General features: G+C 30.7%; 1 protein-coding gene across 1 annotated transcript in view; it reads left to right on the top strand.

The window, feature by feature from the left end:
- LOC134695646 (gem-associated protein 5-like) overlaps positions 1-23111 on the top strand; it is a 153259-nt gene that overhangs the window by 70075 nt on the left and 60073 nt on the right. Inside the window, exon 18 of the mRNA XM_063556963.1 lies at positions 22019-22123. Coding sequence (XP_063413033.1) covers positions 22019-22123 — 105 coding nt within the window. The remainder of the gene's footprint in view (positions 1-22018; positions 22124-23111) is intronic.

The following is a 23111-nucleotide window of genomic DNA, read 5'->3' on the forward strand; positions in this document are numbered from 1 at the left end:
GGAAGGTTAAGTATGGGTACACATTAGTGCAATAATTATATACAAGTATGTTTGTCTCGTCTGTGACGAAGATGCCAAGATGCAAAACATAGAGATGAGGGGACAGTTTGAATTTGTATAAAATTAAGTTTATATACTTTGTCAGACTAAGTTAAAAAAAATTGGATTCTATATAAAAAAAACTTATGTTACAAAGTATCCATCTATTATATGACCTTATGTCCGTGGTTCAGTGACTGCTTTTTATGTTTTGAAACAATTGAGACATACAAACCTACATTTGTACATGCTATTTTTATTTAAGGACCAGCTGAAGCCCACCTCCAGGTGCTGAATTTTCTTGCTGAGTTGAAGACCCATTGGTGTTATCTGCTCTTTGATGGGCTGTTGTCTCTTTGACATATTCCCCATTTCCATTCTCAATTTTATGTTAATCTGAAAGGAAGCAGGAATCTTAAATTAATTACCACATCAATATCTTCCTGTCCTGAATTTACATTATAACTTGCCACTGGACATGAACCAACCTTTCAATATTGTCATCATCATGCAATGAGATTAAACTCAGGAACAAAACTTAATTTTATAACATTCAGGGTTTGAGTACAGGAGTAAAGACGTCATTAATAGTAAAATAACCTCCAAGCCTATGTCATATTAGTTAAGTCTTAAGAGAAACACAATTGAGACAATTGAATTCAGTTTTGTCCAAGGTCAGAGGGTCAGGGGCATTAAAGCCCTCTTCGTCCCCAGTCCCCAATTCACCACTGGTTGTTGCATTAAACACAAATACATATATACTCCAATATACCCATCAGACTGATCTAGATAACTTGATTAAAACAGAAAAAGGTCAACTTGAAATTACTGTCTGAAAGCATATATCCCTCAATAAAACCATCTTGTCTTCTTGTTAAAATGTAATAAAAGTCATCTGTTATCTGTAATCTTATAGTTTATAATTGATAATCAGCATGTATCAGTTATTTGATGCAGGTGCTCCTTGGGGATTTGATTGGCAGCTGTTCATTTCACTGTACAAGAAAAATACATTTCTTTTTCTTGAAATTGATCCAGTGAAAAATGTTTGACATGATCATTTTGTATTGCACTTATTCATCAATATGTTTTATATTTCCTTTCTTAGTTGAATCTATGAAACTTTTAATGATCAGAGAAGTTAAAGAAATAGTAAAAATGATTAGATTTAGAAAATTCCTGTCCTTAAGGACCAACGAGTAAATTCTAAGATTCATGGAATTGATTATTTGTGTAATTATTTGAGACACAAATTTTATCATTTTTACTTCCAAATTATAAACCAAGCAAAAAAAGTTATACTGTGGATTCATTTATTTTCGTGGGTACCAATTTTCATGGATTATGGAAAACTTCCAAGTTTGTGGATATTTAATTTCGTGGTTTTGCTGAAGTCTACATACAAGCCTATAGAAAATTTGTTATTCTTTGAACATTTAATTTCGTGGTTCGCCAGTACCCACCCCACGAAAGCCACAAAAATTGGTATCCCACGAATAATAATGAATCCAAAGTACATCAATTTGTTTTGTATTTTCTCAGTACTTTTAATTTTCTTCCTGGTGGCTGTTTATCTTTAGAGATTTTAGAGAATTACTTGGAAGAATTATTAGAAATAAGTGCTATCTGAAGGTCAGTCTCAGCTTGCAATAAAATGAATTGATAAAATTATACTTAATGATGGAAGACATAAAATAAGCCATGTACTTCCGTGTTTGGAAATAAAATTAAAATCCTACGCAAGACTTCATTTTGTATTACTCTTTACCAAAATATTACAGTTATATTTTTTCATATTTTACCATGAATGTTTTTTTTTTTAAATAAATGAAAAATAAGTACATATTTATGTCTTAAATGAGTTATAAGATTTTTATTTTCTCTCTTTGTCCATACTGACCAATCTAATGTTTTCACTTAAATAAAAATGTAAACAAACAAATAAAAGAATTCCTGACTCTGCATTGGTTAAAAATAATCCTACCAAAAACTTAAGACATTAATACTTCAAAATAAGGGATTTTGCTCCTTGATAAAACATTACGGCCTTCCTGGTTAAGAATCATTACCTTATAACTTACTATAAGTTTAGAGAATTTAATTTAGAAGTAAATGACTGTCTGAAGGTCAGATAGAGCTCGAAATAGATTCCTAAGGAGTGGATTTAATTGTATGTAATAAAATTGAAGACACAAAATTGGTCTTCCAGAAGTTCTTGTTGAAAACATAATCAGGCAAAAATAGATGTTAGATCATATTGCACTTGAATCATGTTTTATCATACGGATTGCTATTCTTCAACCAAGTGATATACAGCTGACTATGGGGTATGGGCTTTGCTCATTGTTGAAGGCCGTACAGTGACCTATAGTTGTTAATTTCTGTCTCATTTTGGTCTTTTGTGGATAGTTGTCTCATTGGCAATCATTCCATATCTTCTTTCTTATATTAGACTTTGGATTGCCTTGAAATTTATTATATTTCGAAAATTAAAAGAAATTTTCTGAACACTGGTTTCAAAATTTCCTGAACTGTGCTGAGTGGGATACAATAAACTTCCTTTTCAATTTCTAGGATAGAACTGTAGTTTTGTGTTATTTTGGAATTTTATGGATTATAAAAGGGATAAATTCCATTATAAAAGATACATCCAACCATGCATACAGATTTGGTGCATCTACATGCAGCCATTCTGACACAATTTATAATTACACTTATAATTTTGTGGAGGTATTAGAAATAAGAATTGATTATGCCGAGACAGCAATTTTCTAATGAGAATAATTTTTATTATTTAACTTGGGCCTTTAATCATGCATCAACAGGGGTGGATCCAGAAATTTAAAAAAAAAGGGGGGGTTCCCTTGGATCTGCCACTGCATCAAGTTTGCAATGCTTTATTCATTGTATATGTAAGCCCTCAAAGTTAATGATGTATTTAACCATCCTCAGACTCCCAGTTCTAAAAATATTCTAGGGAAAACACTCTTATTTATGTGGTCTGATTTCTCAGTGCATTTGTGTAAACAACTAGTGAAGGTACTAAATGACATTTTGAATACCGTGAGTGAAAGACCTACAGTTTAGGTACTTAACTAAGGGTATTCAATATGTCATTTAGTAAAGAACAGCCATTTTAAAAAGGGGGGGGTTCCCAACCCAGAGTAAAGGGGGGCTTCCAACTATGTGCTCCCATTTAAATGCATTGATTGTCCAAAAAAAAAGGGGGTGTTCCAACCTCCGGAACCCCCCCTCCCCCTCCTCAGCCACCCCAAGGGATCCGCCAATGATATTCTATTAGTAGATGGAAAAATATCGGTGAATAAAGATCTCAAATTAAATATTAGTAAGCAATTTTCTCAGAGATTATATTTTCTTGTAATGTTTGTATCTCTGCTGATTATTAGAGGTCTGTCATTGCCCTTGAAGGAAAATTGAAATATGCAGAGGCAGATTTAGGGGGGCCTTCCCCCCCCCCCCCCCCCTTTAAAAAAAATTGTTGCTTATAAAGGGAAGCGGGCCCCCTCTTAGGTCAGTTAGTGGGCCCACATTTATGAAAATTTCTGGATCTGCCACTGATATAAACACAATTTTAATAATAACTCAATATTTCTTAACTTAAGTCTATGTGGGTTCTTCATCCTGGCAATTAGATAATGTTTGACTTTCTTTCTTTTTTTCACTCATTTATTCCTTTTTTTGAAAATGCACTGATTGGGTTGGAATTAAAAAGTTATTCAAGGCTTTGCATTGAAATCTGAGTTACGGTATGCATTTGCATACTTTTACAAGTTATTGTGTTATTGATGACCAAGAAGAGCCGTGGTGTAGTGGTTAGTGCATCGGACTACTAACACAAAGGTTCCTGGTTCGATTCCCGTTTGGGATGAAAATCTCTTGAGAGAAAACAATGGTTTGTGGCCCATTTAAATGTGTCTAGATAGTTTGATGTTAAAAGTCATACAAGTGGAAGGTTTAGCTAGCTTATAATAAAACCAGGTTTTAAATCCACTATTTTTTACATAAGAAAATGCATGTTCCTAATTAGGAATATTAAAAGGACAACTTTTTTTCCATTCGTTTGATATTTTTGAGCTTTTGAATTTGTCATTTGAAAAGCGACTTTTTGTTTTGAATTTTCCTTGGAGATATTTAACTCTTCGGTAAATTTATGTTGATTTGTTAAATATCAATTTCATTTTAAGGAACAGTAATCTTATTTCTAAGCAGATATTACTTCATTACCATTAGTACCTAAATGACAGAAATGAATGCAAGGTATTTAGATTTATTATTTGCAATTACACAACTGGAAGAGGATAAAAAAGGATTTAATTCAAAGCTTTAATTATGCAGAGAAATCAACAAATCTTTATTCTTGTTGAAAAGTGCCTATTATCAGTTCATTGTCCTAGAGGGCGCCATTTACACTGAATATAACGGAAGTTCTTTATCCTAATATTATTCATTTAGGATATGTAATATTTTCGTTAAAAAAGGGAAAGTCGTAAATTTCAACCCAGGAGACATTTATTTCTATTTTGGATTTAAATCAAAAGCTATTTCATCATTTATTGTTTTGACGAATCGTTAAAAATGCACCAGAGACATGTAATTTCTCTTTCTCAAGGCTTGTTGTCAGTGTTGTAATGTTGACAACTTTATAAGGCATTTTAGTTAGAAATTAATCTTGAATAAAATGTCAAACTTATGGTATTAAATAGGTTTATTGCTTGTGTTTTCAGTGGCGGATGCAGGAATTTTCAAAAGGGGGGTGTTAACCCTGGGCAAAAGGGGGGGGGGGGTGCAAAACATATGTCCCGATACAAATGCATTGATTGGCAAAAATAAAGGGGGGTGTGCACCCCCGGAACCCCCCCTCTGGATTCGCCACTGGTTTTAGATGAACGAGTTGTCACAGTTTTGATAGAAAGACATTTGGTTTTTATGCACTTTTCAGATTTTTTAATCCATTAATTTTTAAGTGCATTAAGTTAAAATCTTACGCAAGACTGTAAGTTCAACCATTATCTTAAATGAAATTCTTACTTTTAATTGAAATCGGACTCTTCCAAAAGTCAATTCAAGGCCAAAAATACTTTATCATTGTATATCTCAAATTTTTTATATTTTTTTTTTTTTTCGAGGGTGAAATTTGACTATTTCAGTTTTTTTCTGATTGAAAGACTTAACTTCAGATTCCAGTCTAATAATGAATAAAATTTAGGGAAAGAAATTAGTGGGAGTGGGATGGGATTCAACAGAATAGAGAATAATGGGTCAATACCACAGAAAGATTGAGCAAACGAATAAAGAAAAGCAAAAAAATGATTGGCCAAAATATATAGGATAGAAAATAAATAGGTACATAAAACTAATAAAATTATAAAGAATAGAGAATATTTATCATGAACAAAAATATAAAGAAAAGAGAAACATGTTTAAAAATGTAAAGAATAAAGAATTATTATATATGTGCAAAAATTTAACTTATAAAGAATTTTAATATGCAAAATAATTAAGAATAAATAATTATAATATGCAAAAATATAAAGCATTTTAATGTGCGAAAATATAAAGAATAAGAATTATAATGTGCAAAGAATAAAGAATAAGAATTATAATGTGCAAACATATAAAGAATGAAGCAATAAAATAAAGAATTATAAAGTGCAAAAAGTATTAAGATATAAAGAATAAAGAATTATAATGTGCAAACAGATAAACAATAATTTAAAAGAATTTGAATGTGCAAAAAAATAATTTAAAAGAATTTTAATGTGCAAAAAAATAAAGAATAAAGAATAATAATGTGAAAAAATATTAAGAATAAAGAATTCTAATTTGCAACAAAAATAAAGAATAAAGAATTATAATCATTTAATGTGCAAAAATATAAAGAATAAAGATTGTACTACAATGTGCTTAAATATAGAATACAAAGAATAAATAATTATAAAGTCCAAAATTATAAAGAAAAAGAACTGTGATGTGAAAAAATATAAGGATAAAGAATTGTAATGTGCAAAAATATATAGAATAAAGAATTGATATGTTCAAAAATATAAAGAATAAAAATTATGAATGTGCAAAAATATAAAGAAAAAAGTAATAATGGTCAAAAATAAAAAGATTAAAGGAAAATTACCTACCAAAATTATTGAAAGATTGGAAGTCATCTGTCATGGCTGACCTTCATGCATGATAGTGCTGGTTGAAAATGTTTATGTTGGCCAAATAAATTCACCTTAAAATGAATCTGTATATGCCTTGCAGTCAGATTGAAGACTAGAAATTACCAGTATAAACCTGTCTGATGATATATTTGTTAATATTTCCTGATTATTTGATGGATCTCTGGCTTTAGGTATATCATATAAATGTGAGAGAAAATTTAAAATAAAAACACCTCGATTGAATCATGTATGACATATTGAACACACTTGTAAGACTTTTCAAAAAAGTCATTTACAGCAGATTTGTTTATTTTCAAGGATTAAACTAATCATTGTGGATTAGATGAAAATAATATGTTTTGTGTAGGATCCAGTACCACAATAAACTATTATTTGGAGGTCCTTTATAGCTCCTCATTGTTGAAGGCTGTAAGGTGACTTTCAGTTGATAATCTTTGTGACACTTGGTCTCTGGTTGAAGGTTGTCTCATTGGTAATCATACCAGATCTTCATAATTTTATGTTACATAAAAAGCAATCACAAAAAATACAGCAAACATCAACCACCAACACCAACTCCTCTGGAAAACACAGACAGATAACAACAAACAACACATGATCATATATCTTAATAACAACAAACACCACATGATCATATATCTTGATAACAACAACCAACACATGATCATATATCTTGATAACAACAAACAACACATGATCATATATCTTGATAACAACAAACAACACATGATCATATATCTTGATAACAACAAACAACACATGATCATATATCTTGATAACAACAAACAACACATGATCATATATCTTGATAACAACAAACAACACATGATCATATATCTTGATAACAACAAACAACACATGATCATATATCTAGATAACAACAAACAACACACAATCATATATCTTGATAACAACAAACACCACATGATCATATATCTTGATAACAACAAACAACACATGATCATATATCTTGATAACAACAAACAACACATGCACATATATCTTGATAGCAACAAACAACACAGGATCATATATCTTGATAACAACAAACATTACACACGATCATATATCTTGATAACAACAACCAACACATGATCATATATCTTAATAACAACAAACAACACATGCACATATATCTTGATAGCAACAAACAACACAGGATCATATATCTTGATAACAACAAACATTACACACGATCATATATCTTGATAACAACAACCAACACATGATCATATATCTTAATAACAACAAACAACACATGATCATATATCTTGATAGCAACAAACAACACATGATCATATATCTTAATAACAACAAACAACACAGGATCATATATCTTGATAACAACAAACAACACATGATCATATATCTTGATAACAACAAACAACACATGATCATATATCTTGATAACAACAAACAACACATGATCATATATCTTGATAACAACAAACAACACATGATCATATATCTTGATAACAACAAACAACACATGATCATATATCTAGATAACAACAAACAACACACAATCATATATCTTGATAACAACAAACACCACATGATCATATATCTTGATAACAACAAACAACACATGATCATATATCTTGATAACAACAAACAACACATGCACATATATCTTGATAGCAACAAACAACACAGGATCATATATCTTGATAACAACAAACATTACACACGATCATATATCTTGATAACAACAACCAACACATGATCATATATCTTAATAACAACAAACAACACATGCACATATATCTTGATAGCAACAAACAACACAGGATCATATATCTTGATAACAACAAACATTACACACGATCATATATCTTGATAACAACAACCAACACATGATCATATATCTTAATAACAACAAACAACACATGATCATATATCTTGATAGCAACAAACAACACATGATCATATATCTTAATAACAACAAACAACACAGGATCATATATCTTGATAACAACAAACAACACAGGATCATATATCTTGATAACAACAACCAACACATGATCATATATCTTAATAACAACAAACAACACAGGATCATATATCTTGATAACAACAAACAACACACGATCATATATCTAGATAACAACAAACAACACAGGATCATATATCTTAATAACAACAAACAACACACAATCATATATCTTGAAAACAACAAACAACACACGATCATATATCTTGATAACAACAAACAACACACAATCAAATATCTAGATAACAACAAACAACACACAATCATATATCTTGAAAACAACAAACAACACACGATCATATATCTTGATAACAACAAACAACACACGATCAAATATCTAGATAACAACAAACAACACACAATCATATATCTTGATAACAACAAGCAACACACGATTATATATCTTGATTTGTGAACAACAAGCACGTTACACACGATCATATATATCTTGATAACAACAAACAACACACGATTATATATCGTGATAACAACAAACAACACAAGATTATATATCTTGATAACAGAAAACAACACATGATCATATACCTTGATAACAAAAACAACACATGATCATTTACCTTGATAACAAAAAACAACACATGATCATATCTTGATAACAACAAACAACACACGATCAAATATCTTGATAACAAACACAACACACTATCATATATCTTGATAACAACAACCAACACATGATCATATATCGTGATAACAACAACCAACACATGATATTATATCTAGATTTTTGGACAACAAACAACACACGATCAATATCTTGATAACAACAAACAACACACGATCATATATCTAGATTTTTGGACAGCAAACAACACATGATCATATACCTTGATAACAACAAACAACACACGATCATATATCTTGATAACAACAAACAACACATGATCATATATCTTGATAACAACAACAACACATGCACATATATCTTGATAACAACAAACAACACATGATCATATATCTTGATAACAACAAACAACACACGATCATATATCTTGATAACAACAAACAACACACGATCATATACCTTGATAACAACAAACAACACACGATCATATATCTTGATAACAACAAACAACACATGATCATATACCTTGATAACAACAAACAACACACGATCATATATCTTGATAACAACAAACAACACACGATCATATATCTTGATAACAACAAACAACACATGATCATATATCTTGATAACAACAAACAACACATGCACATATATCTTGATAACAACAAACAACACATGATCATATATCTTGATAACAACAAACAACACACGATCATATATCTAGATAACAACAAACAACACATGATCATATATCTTGATAACAACACACGATCATATATCTTGATAACAACAAACAACACATGATCATATATCTTGATAACAACAAACAACACACATGCACATATATCTTGATATCAACAAACAACACATGATCATATATTTTGATTCCTGAACAACAAACATCACATGATCATATATCTTGATAACAACAAACAACACATGAACATATATTTAGATTTGTGAACAGCAAACAACACATGAGCATATATCTTGATATCAACAAACAACACACGATCATATATCTTGATAGCAACAAACAACACAGGATCATATATCTTGATAACAACAAACAACACATGAACATATATTTAGATTTGTGAACAGCAAACAACACATGATCATATATCTTGATAGCAACAAACAACACAGGATCATATATCTTGATATCAACAAACAACACATGATCATATATTTTGATTCCTGAACAACAAACAACACATGATCATATATCTTGATAACAACAAACAACACATGAACATATATTTAGATTTGTGAACAGCAAACAACACATGAGCATATATCTTGATAGCAACAAACAACACATGCGCATATATTTAGATTTGTGAACAGCAAAAAACACATGAGTATATATATCTTGATAACAACAAACAACACATGATCATATATCTTGATAACAACAAACAACACATGAGCATATATCTTGATAACAACAAACAACACACGAGTATATCTCTTGATACCAAGAAACAACACATGAGCATATCTTGATAACAACAAACAACACATCTTGATAACAACAAACAACACATGATCATATATCTTGATAACAACAAACAACACATGAGCATATATCTTGATAACAACAAACAACTCATGAGCATATATCTTCAGTGGTTTGTGACTCCTGTACACCCACAGTATGTGTTGGGATTAAACTAGTTTTACAAATGCATTGCGGACTTAACTTAAACTATTATTTCCACATACATCATACATGTTATGAAATATCTACAAAGTGCACAGCTGATAATAGAATATGTAAAAACATATTTCATATTCAGGCTTTAAAATTTCAGGCTTGTTATAAATAACTTTAAAAAAAAATGAAATTTGACGTTTGGATGTGTAATGTCAATTAAGCAGCCATATTAGACAATAACGAGATATAAATATACTCTTCTTTGTCAAAGACCTTCATATGGTCTGTCATAAATTGAAAGTGATAGTTCACAAGGGAAATGTCTGTAGGAAGATATATCACCCCACTCAGACTCATTGTTCTGGTACTGAGTCAACCAGTCTCTGACTTATACTATTAATGTCCTGTGCTATAGTCATGCAAATAGAGGGAGAAAATAGTTTTGAGTCTTTTAAGTGGATCAGGTCTCCCACGGTTAATTTTTATTTATCATCAGCTCATGTCTTATATATATAGTCATTGATAGGGTTATATTTATAAATTAATTGTTTACAAATTTTTGAATTTTTTGAAATACTTAAAGGCTTTTCTACCTCAGGCATAGATTACTGTAGCTGTATTTGGCAAAACTTTTAGGAACTTTGGTCCTCAATGCTCTTCAACTTCGTACCTTATTTGGGCTTTTTAACTTTTTTGGATTCGAGCGTCACTGATGAGTCTTTTGTAGACGAAACGCACGTCTGGCGTATATACTAAATTTTGTCCTGGTATCTATGATGAGTTTATTTGGCATGCTACCAGGAAGTCAGGTTAAATGCTCTGTTCAGCAATATTTTTTCCATGTGTATTTCCATGTTTGTTCTGATCTTTAGTAAATCAATCCGTTTAAGTATGTTAAATAAAAGATCCTTCTTTGAAAACGTCTTGTTTCTTTTTATAAATTTGACTCTTAAATTGTAGTGCAGTGCTATATAATTCCACTCAAGATAGGATTAAAACAGATTTGAAAATAATTTGGTCTGAAGATAATTGAGAGTCTGTAAAAACTTGAAATCCTTGAATTTGATCTTGTTACAAATTTCATGATTTATTTTGCACCAATGAATCATTGAAGTGTTTATTTCGTAGTTTTTTTTAGATTATACCTAAAGCCAAAAATAAGTTGTATATACATCATAAATATTGATAAATATTGATGTAAGATCAAAAAGGCAGGAATGTAGTAAATATTTGCCTATTAAGAAGGGTTGCGTGGATCATGCAATCAATTTTACAACATGATAGATAGAATGTACCTTTTCAATTTTAAAAATGTTTGATCATATGTTTCGTGTACATATTTAACGACAGGTCTATAATTTTTATACGACCGCAAATTTTGAAAAAATTTTTTGTATTTATTTTGTTTTTTACGACCGCAAAAATTGGAAATGTTTTGGTTGTATATTGGTATCACGTTGGCGTTGTCGTCGTCCTTGTCCAAACTCCAAAGACATTTGGTTTTCGCACTCGAACTTTAGTAAAAGTAAATAGAAATCTATGATATTCAAACACAAGGTTTATGACCATAGAAGGAAGATTGGGATTGATTTTAGGTGTTTTGGTCCCAATGGTTAGGAAATTTACTAAGGGCCAAAAAAGGGCCCAAATAAGCATTTTTCTTGGTTTTCGCACACTAACTTTAGTATAAGTAAACAGAAATCTATGACATTTTAACATAAGTCCCTAATCAAATGGCAAAATCAGACGATAATTAATATACATAAATTAACACATCTAACGAATGAACAGCAACTGTCATATTCCTGACTTGTTATAGGCATTCTCAAATGCAAAAAAGGGTGAATTGAACCTGCTTTTATAGCTCTAAACCTCTCACTTGTATGACAGACGCATCACATTCCATTATATTTATATCAATTAATGTGTGAACAAAACTTGATAGGTAAAATTGTCAGAATATCTTTTAAATAGATAAACTACGTGTTCATGACATGTTGTATTTGTTCAATATCCGAATTGCTTGATACAGAGAATAGAACTGACAAATGATAAGATAGATTGAGCAACAGATTAATCTGTGGAAAAATGTCATTAGGTTCACAATTAACTATTATTCACTGTTGTGCTATTTCTAACCATCTTTTTAAAATTGGCCCCTGCTTTAAACCTTTAACTTATATGAATTATTCAAATGACAATTGATTCTTTAATCTTAAGATTTGCTAATTGTTCGTGTGGTTCTTTCAGTAAATTTTCTTTTTTCATTACAATAACTTTATCAACAATTGCTGAAGTCATTATTGAAATAAAGGAAAACAATTTATGGAATCCAATTTATAAATAATTGTTATTGAGATGTAAAGAAAGTAAATCAAGTTATAGGGTCATTGAACTTTCTGAAAGATCCCTGGTATGATTGCTTAAAAGAGACAATGACTTTATATTATTTTCCTGGGTACCAAGTATTTTTTTAATCGTTGATATGCGAGTTCTTGATTTCTTGAACCTCATTTTCACTGTTCATTGTTCTGTTTTCTTTTTGTGTTAAATGGTCTGTTTTTTCCTAAACTATATATTAGCAATGTCTCAGCCTCACGGTCATCTATATTTGTTGTATGGAAAAATTGTTAGCTGTACATGCCTTCTTGGCATGGTTCATCTGACCTTGACCTCATTTTCATGGTTCATTAGTCGATGCTTAATTTTCTTGACAAAGTTTATGTGACAGTTGTAATAAAGCTTTATATTGAAGACTATCAACATAATATCAATGACAAGTAAAAGGCGGGACATATCAGCGTGTGCACTCTTGTTAGCCATATTTACCCATGTAATCGATCAGTATAAAGCAAATTGTGTTTAAATCTCATTTAGAAAAAAGTTGGAAAGATCAAAATGTGGATAATTAGATTCATCAAGAAACTTTAAAAACGCCATCAGATAAAAAGTAATATATATTTAATTTAAAAATAATTACTTAATAATAACAGAAATCATTAAAACATCATAAAAAAATATATCAATGAAATATTTATTAATAATAATAGTGTTTAGGCCGTAGTTTTTTTATTTTTAGTTTTACGAACCCTCCTACCCTTATAAATTTTTGCTAAATAGGAAAAAAAATAAAATTAAAAATGTTGATTTTTATTTTATTTTTCTCCTCCGACCCAGTGTTTTTCATGCAAAAAAAAATAATTTTAGTTCATAACTGCATGAAAGAATCTAAATTTATGCTCTTGGTGATTTAGTTAGTTGTTGCACATTGATTTTCAATTCAAACCTTGTCAAGAAAAAAAAAATAGTTGTTACACTAGTAGAAAATCTCCTGGTGAAATAAAAAAAAAAAATATTTTGATATTGACGGTTGGTATTAAAAAAAAAATCAGCAGCAGTAGTTTTTTATCTTTATTTTTTTCGTCCTCCTACCCATTGGTTATGTCTTAAAATTTCGTAAAACAAAAAATATATAAACTATGGCCTTAATCTAGTAATTAAAAGAGTTAATATAAATTGTTTGATGGAAGTTTGATTCTGAAACAAAAAAAGGTAATGAAAGTATTTTTTTGATATAAAATTAAGGCCATGTAACTTAATTGCCTTTTGAATTCTAAATTAAAAAAGTCATTATACAATCTATCAAATGATTATCCTTCAGATGTTCACAAGATTTCACTTTTGTCAGATATATCAATTGTTTTGCATTGTGGCTTTTAAGTTTTTGCTTTTATTTCATTTATTTTATGAGGGTGGTTCAATGCCCTTTACCGTCAGGCGTCATTTTCAGCTACCGTTAGCATGAAATTGATTAAAATTTTACCATGAATCTTCAAAATGTCCTTATCATGATTTGTCAAAGGTCTCAAATAATTATTGTTACTATCATTATGTCTATAAATTGAATGTGATTCTCCAAAATCAGTCGATATTTTTATTGTCTAAAAGACATTTTATCGTCATGCACCAAAAATTACCATTTACGTTATTTGGGAAGAAATTTCACTGTTATTCGTCATGAAGGTTACATAAATAACCCCCATAACCACCCTCTTTTTACCAGCCCACCCAAATTCAACAATTGAAATAACAATTGGAAGATGTGTGATATCTGTTATCAATAAGACAACTTTCCCCCAGAGTCCAAATGACATATAGAAGTTGACAATATAGGCCATTGATAGCCTTCATCAATGAGCAAAACTTATATGATTGACCATATAGAAAATTATAAAAAGTCCTCAACCAAGTGTTTTGTAACTTATACACACTGCTTATTTACCATCAAATACACATATCAAGTACAAATTTGGGTGGAATCTCTTTTCAATTTTTGAGTTGTGTCCCTTTATAAATGAAAAATTTGCTAAATTAGCAGTTTCTGCACTCATACTTTAGTTTGCAAGTATCATGAAACTTATTGACATCGTGAGCAGGAGAGTTATAATGTCCTTCGTTTATCATTTGTTCAAATATTTCCTCCTCTGAAAAGTATAAAATCTCATATTGAACTTATAATTGTGGAATTTAAATTAAAAAAAAGGATTGTGAAGGATTTTTTTTTCTTTTTGCATGGGATAATATGGTATTTCCTTTTCAAGTGCTTAATGAGTCATGTCTTCAAGTAGATTTTTAAAGTAGTTTCTATATTTGGAGTCTCAGACATTAGCATCCTCTAAACAAAAACGTCATTTCAAAATTTCTTTTGTAAAAGTTTTTTTTACCTGAAATTCCAAAAACACCTGTAAAGTTAATTGATTATCTTTGAAATAAATATTTTCTCATTAACCTTGAACTTTTTATTGAATTTTCTTAAACTGTTTCTATAAATATTTCTAAAAAAAGCTAAGTTTGTTTACCTAATACGCACGAAAATGAGACTAAAATAGATTTAATCACGATCAAGGAATCTTCTTTTATCATGAATTTCTCTGTAAATCAGAACATAAAAGAACTCAATCAGTCTCCCCTGTTATGTAGAATCAAAATACCATTGTATTGTTTATGTTGGACATATCAATTAATTATATATTGGAAATGTCAAAGAAGTACTTGCACTAAACTCGGAAGTAAACAAAATGGCTTAATTTTGAGTCTTAGACTGCGAAAATTCTATCTTTATGGAATTATATAACAGTTGATGCTTTTTAATGAGATAAAATTTATTTTGATATACTTACAAAAGATTTTAAAAGTCAGACCAGTGCAAACTTTGTTTGTTTATTTCCTATTGCATTTCAAAAATTTCATTAAAGACATATTTTTTTTATGGTTTTCAAGGACAATGAACTGACTTTCAATGATTTAGTTTTACCATGACACTAAAAGTTCAGATATTATATACATTTATATCACTCAATTAGACCCTGGCTAGATATAGAGATTAACCAAAAAGACCATAAGAATTGCTATTTCTGCTTCTGCTTCTAGCAATTTGAAACATTAAGAGAAAGGAACATATTTATGCGCACATTTCCGGGCTGGGGGGGGGCTCCCCCACTACTCAAGTCTCCCAAATTAATGTCAATCGATGCTTCACTGATGTAATTGAGTAATAGATGAATTTAAAAGGTGGATGTTATGATTTTCCTCACAGTACCTCTGATTTTTATACACCCGTCTAAAAGACGGGACGTATTATGGTATACCGTTGTCCGTCCATCCGTCGTCCACACTTCGGACAATAACTCGAAAACACTTTCACCAATTTCCATGAAACTTAAGTGAATTGTTTATATCTATTGTCATAAGCTCCCTTTCGGTTTTTTTTAAGTTTTGGATTTATGGGGCTTTATTCATAAAAAAAAGGGGGGATTTTCAACACTTTGGACAATAACTCAAAAAGGCTTTCATCAATGTCCATGAAACTTTTGTGAATTGTTTATATCTATTGATGTAAGCTCCCTTTCAATTTTTATAAATTTCAGATTTTAAGTTTTGGATTTATGGGGCTTTATTCATAAAAAAAAGGGGGATTTTCAACACTTTGGACAATAAATCAAAAAGGCTTTCACCTATGTCCATGAAACTTTGGTGAATTGTTTATATCTATTGATGTAAGCTCCCTTTCAATTTTTATAAATTTCAGATTTTACATTTCCGTGTTATAAATTTTTATGCTTAAAAAAGGGGGGATTGTCCAATTTTTGGCAATAACTAACACTTTCACAAAATTTTATGCAACTTTGATAAATTGTTTATATCTATTGACATAAGCTCCCTTTCCATTTTTATGAATTTTAGATTTTACGTTTTCTTAAGTAATGAATTTTTATACTTAAAAAAGGGGGATTTTATGAAACTTTGGTGAATATATTAATGTAACATCCCTTTTGATTTGTATATTTATTTCTAGTTGATCATATAAATTCATTTAAAGCATAAAAGACAAGTTAAAAGAGCAACTGGCGTATCATGTGCTAAAGCGCAGCCCTTTATTTTATTATGGGGGAGGAAGTGTCATTGGTCTGACTTTGACAGTGAAGTGGAAACCTAAATGAATTGATCATGTTTACAAAATATTACTGTGGATTCATTTATTTTCGTGGGTACCAATTTTAGTGGATTAAGAAAAACTTGCAACTTCGTTGATATTTGATTTCGTGGTTTTGCTGAAGTCTGCACACAAACCTATTGAAAAATTACCATTCGTTGAATATTTAATTTCGTGGTTCGACTGTGCCCACGAAATCCACGAAAATTGGTATCCAACGAATAATAATGAATCCACAGTACCATATTCTCAAAATAGAAACAGCATGTAACAAGACAATATATGTATATTATCACACAGGTATATTTAGTGCGCCTAAGTTTGCTGTTGTCTTTTCTATGGTCAGGTTGTTGTCTCTTTTAGACACATCCCCCATTTCCATTCTCAATTTTATTGTCTTTGTTTTTGTAAAATGTCTGATTGCGTGACAAAATAAATTTTTGAAAAAACAATAACATGAGAAAAAGACAATTTGTTTTGCTTCTGAAATTCGGTTAAATCTGTCGTTGTATCCTTGATTACATTATGGACGACACTAAATGATTTATATATACTAAAAGTGCACTACATAAATAGTTTATTTACTTTCTTAAATTGGTTTGACTGGAAATTACATCACACTTATTGATAAGTATGAAATTAATTACTTCTATCATGCTATTATTGATAAAAAAAAATATGTGAGTTGTTATATTTTAATGGTAACTTTGTGAAAGAAATGTAGCAATAAACAGAAAATTTGTCAGTTATTTATATTTTATAGCCAGAACAAAATTGATTGAAAACTTCAATAATAAACAGAATTTGTAATACTTCTTAGAACAGAGTTCAAATTATTTCAAGAGGAAATGAATTTCTTCAGCTATGATTGAAATATATTTTTTTTATTCCTTTAACTTGAAATTGAAAACTAGAATGATTTGTTTTTATTGAATTGTATTACAAAAGCAAGGGTAATGGTATTAAATTTAATTTAAATTAGCAAATAAATAACTGAAAGTGCATGGCTCATGCTCACTCACTCACTCATGCTGCAGCCAATTATTTATTGACATATTGAAATACACACTGGTGACCTTTCACCCTCAGCTTTTGGGCTTAGATGCATTCAAATTTCCCAGCAGAAGCTATAATTTTGACAATTTTCATCTTTTCAGAGTTCCATACTTTGTTTTGAGTTTGAAAAAAGCAATATTTTTATTCAGCAACATATTTACAAAAGCTTAAGCCAATTTAAAATCATACAATTTATTGCACTTTTGTGCTAACTAAGCTGGCTGAAGTTACGTATTTCTGACGAGAGCAATATTTGTTTTGGCTTTTGTTACTTAAGGATTTGAAAATAGATTTTCTTTTCAAGAAGAAGAAAAAAAGTTTATTGATTCCGTGACAGAAATAGACGCAGCGGGTTGTTAATTTCAGTACAAAATAGATGTACTTATAGAATTAGATGAGAATAAACGAGATTTTGTCCAGGAAAAAAATTAACATGGGAAGAACATATTCCTCATACATAAAAACTACAAAGCAAACAGTGATCTGTTTTTCGACCTTGAATCTATAATTGTGATAAGATTTGAAATGATCAATTGGAAGATATCATTTCCTTCTTGTTGGTGTATTAAGGCCAACTGAAACTAAATTTATGTTTCACTTGTAAGTCATCTGAGTATATTTTATTCAAGGTTCCAGAACAGAAAAGATGAGATAAATGAACAACACAATTTGTGCTTTGTTTTCGGGGATTGGTTTTTTATTTATTTTTGTATTTTACGAATTTCAATTGTCACTAGGAAGATCTTACTTTACTGAACATTCTTGCTGCGTACAATTATCCCTATCTATAAGGATTGGCCCAGTTGTTTCAGGGGAAAATGTTAGTAAAAATTTACAAATTTTATGAAAATTGTAAAAAATTTACTATAAAGGGCAATAAGGGGGTCAATTGACCATTTTTGTCATGTTGACTTATTTTTAGGTCTTACTTTGCTGTAAATTATTGCTGTTTACAGTTTATCTCTATCTATAATAATATTCAAGATAATAACAAAAAACGGCAAAATTTCCTGAAAATTACCAATTCAGGGGCAGCAACCTACATGTGCTAACCAGTTGTCCGTCCAATTCATCTGAAAATTTAAGAGCAAATAGACCTTGACCTGATAAACAATATCAACTCCCATCAGATTTGCTCTACATGCTTTGGTTTTTGAGTTATAAGCAAAAAACTGCATTTTACCCCTATGTTCTATTTTTAGCCATGGCTGCCATCTTGGTTGATTGGCCAGGTCACAGGACACAATTTTAAAACTAAATACCCCAATGATGATTGTTGCCAAGTTTTATTATTTATTTGGCCCAGTAGTTTCAGAGGGGAAGATTTTTGTAAAAGATTACATAGATTTACGAAAAATGGTTAAAAATTGACTATGAAGGGCAATAACTCCTAAAAGGGTCAACTGACCATTATGGTCCTGTTGATTTATTTGTAAATCTTTACTTTGCTGAACATTTTTGCAGTTTACAGTTTATCTCTATCTATAATAATATTCAAGATAATAACCAAACACAGCAAAATTTCCTTAAAATTACCAATTCAGGGGCAGCAAACTAACAACCAGTTGTCCAATTCATCAGGGCAGGTAGATCTTGACCTGTTAAAACAATTTTACCCCAAGTCAGATTTGCTCTAAATGCTTCGGTTTTTGATTTATAAGCAAAAAACTGCATTTTACCCCTATGTTCTTTTTTAGCCATGGGGGCCATCTTGGTTGGTTGGCCGTGTCACCAGACACAATTTTTAAACTAGATACCCCAATGATGATTGTCGCCAAGTTTGTTTTTATTTGGCCCAGTAGTTTCAGAGGAGAAGATTTTTGTAAAAGTTGACGCCGGACACCGAAGGACGCGGAACGCCAAGTGATGGGAAAAGCTCACTTGGCCCTATGGGCCAGGTGAGCGTAAAAGGTGTATAATCATGCTTAAACAATCTCTATTCTACATAATTCTGGCAATGCTGCTCTAGATATTGCCATGCACAAGGCACCATGATTTTAAAGTTTATGATGGTCAGCAACTTGAGATTTGGGCTTGGTTACCATGATCACAAAGGTAGAAAACCATGGTTGTCAAACTGACCATGGTCAACCACTTATGATTTGAGCTTAGTCAACTATAGTTATAAAGGTAGAAAACCATGGTTGTCAAACTGACCATGGTCAACCTTTTGTGATTTGTTACCTGGTCAACCATGGTCACAAAGGTAGAAAACCATGGTTGTCAAACTGACCATGGTCAACCTTTTGTGATTTGAACCTGGTCAACCATGGTCACAAAGGTAAAAAAAAACATGGTTGTCAAACTGACCATGGTCATTGCAACTACTTACGATTTTAGCTTGGTCAACCATGGTTGTCAAACTGACCATGGTCTGAACCACTTGTGATTTGAGCTTGGTCAACCATGGTCAGAAAGGTAAAAAACTATGGTTGTCAAACTGACCATGGTCAATCACTTGTGATTTGAACTTTTTTTAACAATGGTCAGATGTATGACCATGGTCAAGCATGCTCACAAATGTGGAAACCATAGACTAGTTGACCATGGTTTAAAGCACATCCATCTATAGTTGACCATGGTTAGCTTTGGTTACGATGATCAACTATGGTTGCAATTGAAAAGCAGTATGACATTTCTACCTTGCAACTGTTACCTTGTGAGCTATTATGTTGATAAAAATAAACATGGCATAATAATCTGATTTTTTGTTTTTGCAGAACATTTATATTAAAAAAGAAATGAAAATTTTATTGCTGTAAAAATGATATTTTCTTGTCAAAGGAATTTGTTACTGATGTCAATTATGAGTTAGAAAATGTATTGTCTATTTGTGTATTTAACTTATATTATTATTATAAATATATAATATAATAACCCTACACTTTTCTGTCATATTTATCCTAATTTATGCAAATATGAATAATAAATGTCTGAAAACAGTAAGGTCGTAATTTATCTCTTATCCTAATGTGAGATTATTTGACAGTTATATGGAATATAATGTTTTCCTGTTTTCATTACAGATGAACCATCATTTTTCAAGCCAAAAATTTGTCCGATTTTCGTTTCTGCAGTCTACTTAATTTAGCTCATGCAAATAATGAAACTGATATACATCTCTAAAAAAATATAACTCACAAACCGAGTTTGAATTTGGGCAGTTAGTCACTTACTTTTCTAGAGTTATGTCTCTTTATTAAATGGGAAATAGCAATTATTTCTGTTTCCACACTTTTATTTGTTTCCAAATTTTATGAAACTTGTACACAATGCTAAAAACATAAACTCACAGATAGAGTTTGAAATTGGGTAGACTATATATATATCACTGACAGTTCTAGAGTTCTCTTCTAATCACTTGGAAGATTGAAATTATTTGCGTTTCTATACAATTCTATATAATTTTGTGAAGCTCTGACATACAAAATATGCTGAGAAACACAACTCACATACAGAGTTGGAATTTGAGTCAGTTACCATTCTAGAGTGATTTCCTTTGCTGACATAGAAAGTTTCAAAGCTTGAGCAGGGACATCTGTGTCCATCTTTTATTTGATTGATTGATCGTGTTTTATACCACTTTCAAGACTCCAGGGCAGGAAAATAAGCAGTGGTAATCAATAAGGGTCAGAGTCAAAACGAGTGAGTTCTAACTCACAATCTCTACATGATCTCTTACTTAGACAACTGGCTTACCAATGCCACTAGATTGTTTATGCCCCGGCCCCCACTTGTTTAAATCTTATGATTATAGCCAAATTTTTTATCATTTATAATTATTCTATAAAAAAAATACTGAATTTGCTATCGAATGTAACAAGAAATATCAAATCATATTAGAATTTTTATTTCATATTGCAATCTAACATAAATCTGAATGATACAGCATCACTGTGATTTCTATTCCATACCTTTAGCGTTTCAGTTTGTTTACATGACATTTTCCTGAACTACATAGATTTTACTGTAAACTATTGTAATTTTTCAGGTAAATTAACACCTGAAGAGGTTAACGATGTTGAGGGGGAGGAGTGTGCTCATTTGGGATTTTTCCTGGACAGAAAAGCCATGTACAGGTGTCTTAACCTAGAAGGTCAGTATGTTATCATTAATCATGGTCTTAGTTCATAAAGGGAGATAATGCAACTGTGACAGCTTGGAGAGATTGTTAAGCAATCACACGATTAAGTAAGGGTTGAGATCCATCATTTGTACAACATATATATATATACAGCAAGGTCATGTTCCAGATTTGTTTACAATGCATGCAGTTGATTCTGAATTATTTTGTCAAATATTAGATGTAGGGCAAACATATGGCATAAATTTAAGGAGAATGGCAAAGAAAACAGGAAATTACATTTGATTTATGTCAAAAGTTGCAAATGATATTTTTAACACTATCAAACATAATTCCATCAGTAACAGAACAACTGGACCTATTTTTTCTTAGCAAGTGGTAAGAAATTTTTAAGTGTCAGTAGATCTTTGTAAAAATGGTAAAAGGGAGAATACATACAAAAAAGATTTTTTTTTTTTTAATTGTGCATCATGTTACATTCTAATTATTGAAGAAATATTTGAAATTTCATCTTTTAGTATTTGGTTTAAAAGGTATGCTAGTTATTGATCAAAATAAGTAAGCCGGAGCGAATCCAAAGTAGGGGGAGGGGGGGTTCAAGCTCATGTAACCCTGTCCTGTTTTTTGGACGATCAATGCATTTGAATGGGGACATGTAGTTGGAACCCTCCCCTTTGTACTGGTTTAGGAACCCTCCAATTTTAAAATGGCTGGATTCGAAATGACTTAGAGTAAGTCAGCAATGATTTGTTTAATTAGTAAAAATGTATATACCGTCATTTTCATACAAGAAGCCTACTGAAAAGAAAATTTGAAACAGTGTAATAAACTATTTCTAAAAGCAAGGTTATTACAGACATGCATCTAAGTTACTTTCATTTGATTTATTAAAGCCAATATTGCTACTATGTCTGCCAATCTTATTTTACATGCTGGAGACTTGCGGAATCAGAAGGCATTTTATATAGAAAACAGAAATAATGGATTCAGACTTTCTAAA

The sequence above is a fragment of the Mytilus trossulus genome, chromosome 14, assembly GCF_036588685.1.
Source record: "Mytilus trossulus isolate FHL-02 chromosome 14, PNRI_Mtr1.1.1.hap1, whole genome shotgun sequence".
NCBI lineage: Eukaryota > Metazoa > Mollusca > Bivalvia > Mytilida > Mytilidae > Mytilus > Mytilus trossulus.